The sequence below is a fragment of the Bolinopsis microptera genome, chromosome 12 (assembly GCF_026151205.1).
Source record: "Bolinopsis microptera isolate Bmic1 chromosome 12, MBARI_Bmic_1.0, whole genome shotgun sequence".
In the NCBI taxonomy this organism is placed as follows: domain Eukaryota; kingdom Metazoa; phylum Ctenophora; class Tentaculata; order Lobata; family Bolinopsidae; genus Bolinopsis; species Bolinopsis microptera.
The window spans coordinates 128,758-140,547 of NC_087083.1; the positions used below are offsets into that span (position 1 = coordinate 128,758).

Genomic DNA, 11,790 nt, shown 5'->3' on the forward strand with positions numbered 1-11,790 from the left:
CGATTACCTCCTCTGTATTGGCTTGTTCGTTGAATTCGTTGGTTGCTGATATTAAATTAAAGATTTTAAAACTCTAGTCAATACCATTATAGTTCCCACGACTCAATTGTTACTGGTTTGAAATTGACGGAAATTAAGGTCACTTATAATTATATAACTGACACAAGTCAATAGAGATACTGGACGTTGACTAATAATAAAGTATGTATAATTATTACAATTAGTATATATATAATTATAATCAGTTTATTTACATCGAAATCAAAAATTAACATCATTATAAAACTAATGGCGTTATTGTTTAATTTGAAGCCGTATAATCACGTGAAACAAAAAATAGGACCACGTAATAAGTGTTTATAATTCAAGAACGGGTAGAGCACGTCATATCACATATTTGATAATTTCTGTGATCAATCTTTCAGACCTCGACAGACAAATTAGGTTTTTTTAGACAAATTAAGTTTTTGAAAATCAAAAATATCCGATATCAATCTTATTTTCATGCTTAAGGCTTGTGCTTGGTCCCAAAGTGGAGATCTGCATCTGGTGCTCAGTTTGGATAACCAACTCAATAACTCATTTGCTTGAAAATCTCACATAAGTCGTTAGGTTAAATCTGAGCAGAGCTATCAATAAACGTAACGTGGTCACCTTTTTGGGACACCAGCTGTACTATATAGGTGAAACGTTATCATTACCTTATTTGGGCATCACGTGAAAACCTCAATTTCAGGATATTGGATATATGGTAAAACAGATGAATCATAATTTATCAATATAACACTTTGCACTTCAGTTACAATGCTGTGCATATACTTTTATATTTGCTTGCCCTTTATCAAGCACACGTTGCTTGTTCACATAATTTGTAGCTTTATTATGCACTCGCATAAACTTTTTAAATGATCGTGCACTTATACTTTTACATTTATAAACTATACAAATGTTTGGACCAACAATCGATTTATCTCCAGCTAATCACGTGGCTCGAACACAGTTCTCTGATTGGTTGGTTGATGCCACGTGACTAAAATACAGCTCCCCGATTGGCTGATTAAAGAAATGATATATCGCAGCATGTAAGGAGTTCAATACAGTCATTCCCTAATAATCAACCCTTAACTAAAATCAAAATCCAACATAAACTCTTCTCAAGCTCGCGCACTGGTAATCCTCTGAACTGTCTTCTTGGACCTCTGAACGGGAACAGCTGAACTGAGTGGTCTCTGTAACATAGCCGGGGGTGCCGCTCTGCTGCTTAGATGGGATCTAATGTTACGGGTTCTGTTGCTTGCGGAGGAAGAGGAGGGGGCTCTGTTCGGGGTGGTTAGAAGCCGGGGTCCTGCAGTTTGGGGTCGCCATACTCGTTCTCGTGCATACTCTCGTAGTAACTGTGGGGAGGGGGTGTTAGTGGTGGGGTGGGAGTGTTAGTGGTAACTGTGGGGAGGGGGTGTTAGTGGTGGGGTGGGAGTGTTAGTGGTAACTGTGGAGAGGGGGTGTTAGTGGTGGGGTGGGAGTGTTAGTGGTAACTGTGGGGAGGGGGTGTTAGTGGTGGGGTGGGAGTGTTAGTGGTAACTGTGGGGAGGGGGTGTTAGTGGTGGGGTGGGAGTGTTAGTGGTATCTGTGGGGAGGGGGTGTTAGTGGTGGGGTGGGAGTGTTAGTGGTAACTGTGGGGAGGGGGTGTTAGTGGTGGGGTGGGAGTGTTAGTGGTAACTGTGGGGAGGGGGTGTTAGTGGTGGGGTGGGAGTGTTAGTGGTAACTGTGGGGAGGGGGTGTTAGTGGTGGGGTTGGAGTGTTAGTGGTAACTATGGGGAGGGGGTGTTAGTGGTGGGGTGGGAGTGTTAGTGGTATCTGTGGGGAGGGGGTGTTAGTGGTGGGGTGGGAGTGTTAGTGGTAACTGTGGGGAGGGGGTGTTAGTGGTGGGGTTGGAGTGTTAGTGGTAACTGTGGGGAGGGGGTGTTAGTGGTGGGGTGGGAGTGTTAGTGGTAACTGTGGAGAGGGGGTGTTAGTAGTGGGGTGGGAGTGTTAGTGGTAACTGTGGGGAGGGGGTGTTAGTGGTGGGGTGGGAGTGTTAGTGGTAACTGTGGGGAGGGGGTGTTAGTGGTGGGGTGGGAGTGTTAGTGGTATCTGTGGGGAGGGGGTGTTAGTGTTGGGGTGGGAGTGTTAGTGGTATCTGTGGGGAGGGGGTGTTAGTGGTGGGGTGGGAGTGTTAGTGGTAACTGTGGGGAGGGGGTGTTAGTGGTGGGGTGGGAGTGTTAGTGGTAACTGTGGGGAGGGGGTGTTAGTGGTGGGGTGGGAGTGTTAGTGGTAACTGTGGAGAGGGGGTGTTAGTGGTGGCATTGGAGTGTTAGTAGTAACTGTGGGGAAGGGTGTTAGTGATGGGGTGGGGGTGTTAGTGGTAACTGTGGGGAGGGGGTGTTAGTGGTGGGGTGGGAGTGTTAGTGGTAACTGTGGGGAGGGGGTGTTAGTGGTGGGGTGGGAGTGTTAGTGGTAACTGTGGGGAGGGGGTGTTAGTGGTAACTGTGGGGAGGGGGTGTTAGTGGTGGGGTGGGAGTGTTAGTGGTAACTGTGGGGAGGGGGTGTTAGTGGTGGGGTGGGAGTGTTAGTGGTAACTGTGGGGAGGGGGTGTTAGTGGTGGGGTGGGAGTGTTAGTGGTAACTGTGGGGAGGGGGTGTTAGTGGTGGGGTGGGAGTGTTAGTGGTAACTGTGGGGAGGGGGTGTTAGTGGTGGGGTTGGAGTGTTAGTGGTAACTGTGGGGAGGGGGTGTTAGTGGTGGGGTGGGAGTGTTAGTGGTAACTGTGGAGAGGGGGTGTTAGTAGTGGGGTGGGAGTGTTAGTGGTAACTGTGGGGAGGGGGTGTTAGTGGTGGGGTGGGAGTGTTAGTGGTAACTGTGGGGAGGGGGTGTTAGTGGTGGGGTGGGAGTGTTAGTGGTATCTGTGGGGAGGGGGTGTTAGTGTTGGGGTGGGAGTGTTAGTGGTATCTGTGGGGAGGGGGTGTTAGTGGTGGGGTGGGAGTGTTAGTGGTAACTGTGGGGAGGGGGTGTTAGTGGTGGGGTGGGAGTGTTAGTGGTAACTGTGGGGAGGGGGTGTTAGTGGTGGGGTGGGAGTGTTAGTGGTAACTGTGGAGAGGGGGTGTTAGTGGTGGCATTGGAGTGTTAGTAGTAACTGTGGGGAAGGGTGTTAGTGATGGGGTGGGGGTGTTAGTGGTAACTGTGGGGAGGGGGTGTTAGTGGTGGGGTGGGAGTGTTAGTGGTAACTGTGGGGAGGGGGTGTTAGTGGTGGGGTGGGAGTGTTAGTGGTAACTGTGGGGAGGGGGTGTTAGTGGTGGGGTGGGAGTGTTAGTGGTAACTGTGGGGAGGGGGTGTTAGTGGTGGGGTGGGAGTGTTAGTGGTAACTGTGGGGAGGGGGTGTTAGTGGTGGGGTGGGAGTGTTAGTGGTATCTGTGGGGAGGGGGTGTTAGTGGTGGGGTGGGAGTGTTAGTGGTAACTGTGGGGAGGGGGTGTTAGTGGTGGGGTGGGAGTGTTAGTGGTAACTGTGGGGAGGGGGTGTTAGTAGTGGGGTGGGAGTGTTAGTGGTATCTGTGGGGAGGGGGTGTTAGTGGTGGGGTGGGAGTGTTAGTGGTAACTGTGGGGAGGGGGTGTTAGTGGTGGGGTGGGAGTGTTAGTAGTAACTGTGGGGAGGGGGTGTTAGTGGTGGGGAGGGGGTGTTAGTGGTATCTGTGGGGAGGGGGTGTTAGTGGTGGGGTGGGAGTGTTAGTGGTAACTGTGGGGAGGGGGTGTTAGTGGTGGGGTGGGAGTGTTAGTGGTAACTGTGGGTAGGGGGTGTTAGTGGTGGGGTGGGAGTGTTAGTGGTAACTGTGGAGAGGGGGTGTTAGTGGTGGGGTGGGAGTGTTAGTGGTATCTGTGGGGAGGGGGTGTTAGTGGTGGGGTAGGAGTGTTAGTGGTAACTGTGGGGAGGGGGTGTTAGTGGTGGGGTGGGAGTGTTAGTGGTAACTGTGGGGAGGGGGTGTTAGTGGTGGGGTGGGAGTGTTAGTGGTAACTGTGGGGAGGGGGTGTTAGTGGTGGGGTGGGAGTGTTAGTGGTAACTGTGGGGAGGGGGTGTTAGTGGTAGGGTGGGAGTGTTAGTGGTAACTGTGGGGAGGGGGTGTTAGTGGTGGGGTGGGAGTGTTAGTGGTAACTGTGGGGAGGGGGTGTTAGTGGTGGGGTGGGAGTGTTAGTGGTAACTGTGGGGAGGGGGTGTTAGTGGTGGGGTGGGAGTGTTAGTGGTAACTGTGGGGAGGGGGTGTTAGTGGTGGGGTGGGAGTGTTAGTGGTAACTGTGGGGAGGGGGTGTTAGTGGTGGGGTGGGAGTGTTAGTGGTAACTGTGGGAGGGGGTGTTAGTGGTGGGGTGGGAGTGTTAGTGGTAACTGTGGGGAGGGGGTGTTAGTGGTGGGGTGGGAGTGTTAGTGGTATCTGTGGGGAGGGGGTGTTAGTGGTGGGGTTGGAGTGTTAGTGGTAACTGTGGAGAGGGGGTGTTAGTGGTGGGGTGGGAGTGTTAGTGGTAACTGTGGAGAGGGGGTGTTAGTGGTGGGGTGGGAGTGTTAGTGGTAACTATGGGGAGGGGGTGTTAGTGGTGGGGTGGGAGTGTTAGTGGTAACTGTGGGGAGGGGGTGTTAGTGGTGGGGTGGGAGTGTTAGTGGTAACTGTGGGGAGGGGGTGTTAGTGGTGGGGTGGGAGTGTTAGTGGTATCTGTGGGGAGGGGGTGTTAGTGGTGGGGTGGGAGTGTTAGTGGTAACTGTGGGGAGGGGGTGTTAGTGGTGGGGTGGGAGTGTTAGTGGTAACTGTGGGGAGGGGGTGTTAGTGGTGAGGTGGGAGTGTTAGTGATGACTCTGGGGAGGGGGTGTTAGTGGTGGGGTGGGAGTGTTAGTGGTAACTGTTGGGAGGGGGTGTTAGTGGTGGGGTGGGAGTGTTAGTGGTAACTGTTGGGAGGGGGTGTTAGTGGTGGGGTGGGAGTGTTAGTGGTAACTATGGGGAGGGGGTGTTAGTGGTGGGGTGGGAGTGTTAGTGGTAACTGTTGGGAGGGGGTGTTAGTGGTGGGGTGGGAGTGTTAGTGGTAACTGTGGGGAGGGGGTGTTAGTGGTGGGGTGGGAGTGTTAGTGGTAACTGTGGGGAGGGGGTGTTAGTGGTTGGGTGGGAGTGTTAGTGGTATCTGTGGGGAGGGGGTGTTAGTGGTGGGGTGGGAGTGTTAGTGGTAACTGTGGGGAGGGGGTGTTAGTGGTGGGGTGGGAGTGTTAGTGGTAACTGTGGAGAGGGGGTGTTAGTGGTGGGGTTGGAGTGTTAGTGGTAACTGTGGAGAGGGGGTGTTAGTGGTGGGGTGGGAAAGTTAGTGGTAACTGTGGGGAGGGGGTGTTAGTGGTGGGGTGGGAGTGTTAGTGGTAACTATGGGGAGGGGGTGTTAGTGGTGGGGTGGGAGTGTTAGTGGTAACTATGGGGAGGGGGTGTTAGTGGTGGGGTGGGAGTGTTAGTGGTAACTGTTGGGAGGGGGTGTTAGTGGTGGGGTGGGAGTGTTAGTGGTAACTGTGGGGAGGGGGTGTTAGTGGTGGGGTGGGAGTGTTAGTGGTAACTGTGGGGAGGGGGTGTTAGTGGTTGGGTGGGAGTGTTAGTGGTAACTGTGGGGAGGGGGTGTTAGTGGTTGGGTGGGAGTGTTAGTGGTAACTGTGGGGAGGGGGTGTTAGTGGTGGGGTGGGAGTGTTAGTGGTAACTGTGGAGAGGGGGTGTTAGTGGTGGGGTTGGAGTGTTAGTGGTAACTGTGGAGAGGGGGTGTTAGTGGTGGCATTGGAGTGTTAGTAGTAACTGTGGGGAGGGGGTGTTAGTGGTGGGGTGGGAAAGTTAGTGGTAACTGTGGGGAGGGGGTGTTAGTGGTGGGGTGGGAGTGTTAGTGGTAACTATGGGGAGGGGGTGTTAGTGGTGGGGTGGGAGTGTTAGTGGTAACTGTGGGGAGGGGGTGTTAGTGGTGGGGTGGGAGTGTTACTGGTAACTATGGGGAGGGGGTGTTAGTGGTGGGGTGGGAGTATTAGTGGTAACTGTGGGGAGGGGGTGTTAGTGGTGGGGTGGAAGTGTTAGTGGTAACTGTGGGGAGGGGGTGTTAGTGGTGGGGTGGGAGTGTTAGTGGTAACTGTGGGGAGGGGTGTTAGTGGTGGGGTGGGAGTGTTAGTGGTAACTGTGGGGAGGGGGTGTTAGTGGTGGGGTGTGAGTGTTAGTGGCAACTGTGGAGAGGGGGTGTTAGTGGTGGCATTGGAGTGTTAGTGGTAACTGTGGGGAGGGGGTGTTAGTGGTGGGGTGGGAGTGTTAGTGGTAACTGTGGGGAGGGGGTGTTAGTGGTGGGGTGGGAAAGTTAGTGGTAACTGTGGAGAGGGGGTGTTAGTGGTGGGGTTGGAGTGTTAGTGGTAACTGTGGAGAGGGGGTGTTAGTGGTGGGGTGGGAGTGTTAGTGGTAACTATGGGGAGGGGGTGTTAGTGGTGGGGTGGGAGTGTTAGTGGTAACTGTGGGGAGGGGGTGTTAGTGGTGAGGTGGGAGTGTTAGTGGTAACTGTGGGGAGGGGGTGTTAGTGGTGAGGTGGGAGTGTTAGTGGTAACTGTGGGGAGGGGGTGTTAGTGGTGGGGTGGGAGTGTTAGTGATAACTGTGGGGAGGGGGTGTTAGTGGTGGGGTGGGAGTGTTAGTGGTAACTGTGGGGAGGGGGTGTTAGTGGTGGGGTGGGAGTGTTAGTGGTAACTGTTGGGAGGGGGTGTTAGTGGTGGGGTGGGAGTGTTAGTGGTAACTATGGGGAGGGGGTGTTAGTGGTGGGGTGGGAGTGTTAGTGGTAACTGTGGGGAGGGGGTGTTAGTGGTGAGGTGGGAGTGTTAGTGGTAACTGTGGGGAGGGGGTGTTAGTAGTGGGGTGGGAGTGTTAGTGGTAACTGTGGGGAGGGGGTGTTAGTGGTGGGGTGGGAGTGTTAGTGGTAACTGTGGGGAGGGGGTGTTAGTGGTGGGGTGGGAGTGTTAGTGGTAACTGTGGGGAGGGGGTGTTAGTGGTGGGGTGGGAGTGTTAGTGGTAACTGTGGGGAGGGGGTGTTAGTGGTGGGGTGGGAGTGTTAGTGGTAACTATGGGGAGGGGGTGTTAGTGGTAACTGTGGGGAGAGTATAGCTACAAGCTAAGGCAGTAGTCTCCTGATCCTGTACATTGCTTTTATTAACCTATACTGTGGGCATGTTGTGGTGGTGAAATTAGGTGAAGTGGACTTGAAGTTCAGTCTATAGATTGGTACATTTGTACGGTAAACCCTTATCTCCTTATGTACGTTGTTTCACGTGATCTATAAACCCACAAAGCGATAACAAAATGTTAGTATGTTAACATTTTATCTCAACACTTATTTACTTCGGACATTCCAACAGCCACATTGTTACACAAGTGTGTAACCAGCCAATTACAGGAAGCCGAAGGATTCAATTGTACATTAGGCCAGTGACGGTTAAGGTAGTGTGTACCATACTTTCTTCGCCCGAGACTTTGCTGCAATGGGCAGCTCCTCATATTTTAACCCTCACACCCGATTTCTCGAGTATTTGGCTGAGTGGACCGAGGGGCTGCAGACCACTCATGGGCTGATAGACCACTCAGGATCCTTAGCTGAGCGTCGACGACGGACGACGCTCACCCCACGGCTAGTGACAGAGTCGGGAATCGAACCTGGTACCTCAAGCAATACCAGGCAGATTGACCAACTGAGCCACTAAGCCGTGTCAAAATGTCTCACTTATATTGATATCAGTAAACCTCGAAGGTAATAAAAGCAGTTATAAGATTTCAGTTATCAGTTAACTTATAAAGTTATAAAAGCTCTGCAGTTACAAGGAAAGAAGGTACGTAAGGTATGTAAGGTATGTAAGGTATGTAAGGTATGTACTATGTTACCTCGTGTTCCGAAACTGGTAAGCTACCCACTATTCTGTATAAAGCAGGTCTATAGAGTGGATCGCCTCCCAACGTGTACTCATCACTGCAAAAACAAGTTGTTAGGAATTTTGAAAATCCGTTTTTTTGTTTGTAAACCTTGTACTATAGATGTGGAATCTGGTGGGGGAAGGGGGTATATTGTTATCACACGTGACAGCTATTAACCAACCAGCTTCCTCAATAAGTCTATTAACCGGAACCCATCAAACCCTAGAATCACTGTCACGAGTTAAAAAGTATGCTTCAACAGTCAACTCCCCACCAGAATTCAAATATATTCTTTGGCATACAATTCGTTTTTTTCAAGGCAAAATGTTTAAAGAAGAATAATAATTATCATTAAGCGAAATTTCTTCGAACATTTGCATTACACTGAAAGCGGGTAGGAAGAAAAAATATCATGTGCAATATAAAGAAAGATAAGGAGCACGATATGAGAAGAAAAAAAAAAGAAGTGTACTATAGGTCTACATCTGATAAAGAATAGTTTCTCTATGAGTAGGAAATATTAAGTACAATATAAAGAAAGATAAGGAGCACGTGATAAAAAGAAAATACCTCTGATAAAGTAGTTTCTCTCTCTGCGTCGGAGCACACCTCAGTTTCACATCACCTGGCGGTATGTATCCCTCCGCAAACATTAGCTCTACCTGAACAACACTCGCTGGTTAGTCATAACTACATTATGCTGCAGGTCACGTGACCAAAAAGGACTGGGTTTGTTTTAAAATTTAAAATATGATTACATAATTTGAAAGATTGGTTGTATTTGGGCAAAAATCAGATCATTTCTAAATCATATTATCTAGATCATATTTAGATCTTGGAACCAACCTTCCTATTGATGACAGATTTCCACTTTCTCTTGATAGCTTTAGTCTCAATGTCGAAAACTTTGCACTGGTACTCTCTTGCAGTGTCGATAGCCTTGCACGTGTTCACCAGCTTGCAAGATAGTGCCTTGTTAGTGCTCACTGCCCAACGTTCCTAAAATACAGCTCTCTGATTGGTCGGTTTGAGCCACGTGACTACAATGCAGCTCTCTGATTGGTCGGTTTGAGCCACGTGACTACAATGCAGCTCTCTGATTGGTCGGTTTGAGCCACGTGACTACAATGCAGCTCTCTGATTGGTCGGTTTGAGCCACGTGACTACAATGCAGCTCTCTGATTGGTCGGTTTGAGCCACGTGACTAAAATACAGCTCTATGATTGGTCGGTTTGAGCCACGTGACTACAATGCAGCTCTCTGACTGGTCGGTTTGAGCCACGTGACTACAATACAGCTCTCTGATTGGTCGGTTTGAGCCACGTGACTACAATGCAGCTCTCTGATTGGTCGGTTTGAGCCACGTGACTACAATACAGCTCTCTGACTGGTCGGTTTGAGCCACGTGACTACAATGCAGCTCTATGATTGGTCGGTTTGAGCCACGTGACTACAATACAGCTCTCTGACTGGTCGGTTTGAGCCACGTGACTACAACGCAGCTCTCTGACTGGTCGGTTTGAGCCACGTGACTACAATACAGCTCTCTGACTGGTCGGTTTGAGCCACGTGACTACAATAAAGCTCTCTGATTGGTCGGTTTGAGCCACGTGACTTAAACGCAGCTCTCTGATTGGTCGGTTTGAGCCACGTGACTACAATAAAGCTCTCTGACTGGTCGGTTTGAGCCACGTGACTACAATAAAGCTCTCTGATTGGTCTATTTGAGCCAAGTGACTAAAATGCAGCTCTATGATTGGTCGGTTTGAGCCACGTGACTTCAACGCAGCTCTCTGATTGGTCGGTTTGAGCCACGTGACTACAATAAAGCTCTCTGACTGGTCGGTTTGAGCCACGTGACTACAAAAAGCTCTCTGATTGGTCGGTTTGAGCCACGTGACTTCAACGCAGCTCTCTGATTGGTCGGTTTGAGCCACGTGACTACAATAAAGCTTTCTGACTGGTCGGTTTGAGCCACGTGACTACAATAAAGCTCTCTGATTGGTCTATTTGAGCCAAGTGACTAAAATGCAGCTCTATGATTGGTCGGTTTGAGCCACGTGACTTCAACGCAGCTCTCTGATTGGTCGGTTTGAGCCACGTGACTACAATAAAGCTCTCTGACTGGTCGGTTTGAGCCACGTGACTACAATAAAGCTCTCTGATTGGTCTATTTGAGCCAAGTGACTAAAATGCAGCTCTATGATTGGTCGGTTCGAGTCAAAGGTTTAAAATAAAGCTTTTTAATTGGTCGATAAAGACTAACTGTCTAAATTCTTAAATTACTCAAATTTAATCATGATCGATTCAAATTTATGAAAAATCAGAAAATATTGTTGAGACTTGATTGCAGTCGTTAAGCAACGATTTATCTACTTGAATAACAGCGCCTTTCTTATTTCAATTCAAGACACCTTCATATGTTCACATAGAAGCTTTGCTGCCCGGTGGTCCTCATTAAGACCCAAAAAAGATATGAAGCACATATCGTGCATGTTAATATATATATCATTATGTTAATATATTATTATAAAAGTATAAATATGTGAAAATGATTGAACACTTTGACAATGACTATTGTTCTGAAAAACTCCACCTTATAGAGTCTTATACAACTTCATAGTTTTATAAAAGTCTAAACTTGAGCCTAAGCTTGACTTCGCAGTTTTATAATAATCAAAACTTGAGTCACAAACTTCATTATAGTCGTTTAATTTCAAAAGTTTAGAGTGAAAGTCTCGGAATAAATGAACCAACAAACATGACTGATCTAGGACAACTCGATTTATAATGACTAAAGAAGAGGCACAAACTTACCTTCAAGTTATATATACAAAATTAAAAAAAAGTTCAAAAATACATTGTATTGGCACTCACATACCAGGGGCTATATTCATTTACTAATCTTATACTATCACAGTTTACGCAGTGATAATTTTAACAGCCCAGTAAACGCACATCGTAACCTAATTTTGATTCAACTAATTTCAGTAAAATATAATAAAGTTAAACTTTATTTCATTACAAACCTTTCTAATAGCTTAGTAGTCGTACATCGTAACTTAATTTTTATTTAACTTACTTTAATAGAATGAAATAAAGTTAAGTTTTAGAAACCAGTGCTCACTATACCTGTTTGGCAACATCATCCTTCCGGGAATCCTTCTTGACCCTTGTAGACGAATCAATTGCCATTCCTTGGTATTTCTTATATTTTCCACGTTACTACCAAATTATCTCTTCTATTTTATCGCTGAGTTCTCCTTTTTTATCGCCGTCTTCGTTTTAACTTATTCGTCCAACATAAACTGCTACATGATTTCTGGTGAGCTGGATTCCTATCAGAAACTAATGCAGTCAATAATCTAATTTATTTGTGATTTAAGGGGATTAAATAAATGAAGTAATCACTAATATTATCGTGTTCATCGTATGCAATTTGAGAAAAATTATACGAATTGAATAATTCATTATATTTATTATGTTCACATATAGAATTAAGTGAACTTGATCGCAAAAAAAAGAAAGAAAGCATAAAAAAGCTTTGATTATTATTGTTATAATGCAATGAAAAAAATCAAGTCGAACAAATTAATTTATGTCTTAGTCTGAATTTTTAATATCGGAAAAAGCGAAAATTGAATAAATGTCAAACACGCATAGCATAACAAAACGACCGGTTGTTTATGGCAACCATAATTATCTGTGGCAAACAACAAAGACAGTTGGGAAAGTGTGAAAATATCCGAATTGGTAAATTATAGAATTATAATGGCACCAAACAAAGGATTAGAGTCAGTTCCAACATGAAACATGAGAACGGGAG

The 11,790-nt window shown here is 47.6% G+C and overlaps 1 protein-coding gene across 2 annotated transcripts; it reads right to left on the minus strand.

The window, feature by feature from the left end:
- Positions 1-244: 244 nt before the first annotated feature.
- Positions 245-11,298, minus strand: LOC134824164 (uncharacterized). Of its 2 annotated transcripts, none has more exons than XM_063835909.1 (5): positions 11,097-11,298; positions 8,811-8,921; positions 8,535-8,626; positions 7,935-8,019; positions 245-1,394 (listed from the first exon to the last, which is right to left on the minus strand). In XM_063835909.1, exons 1-5 carry the CDS (start codon positions 11,157-11,159, stop codon positions 1,155-1,157), a joined length of 591 nt encoding a protein of 196 aa, XP_063691979.1. In that variant the 5' UTR covers positions 11,160-11,298; the 3' UTR covers positions 245-1,154. The 2 variants fall into 2 exon arrangements, with proteins under 2 accessions (XP_063691979.1, XP_063691977.1); XM_063835907.1 differs by having other exon boundaries at positions 8,811-8,963.
- Positions 11,299-11,790: the final 492 nt, after the last annotated feature.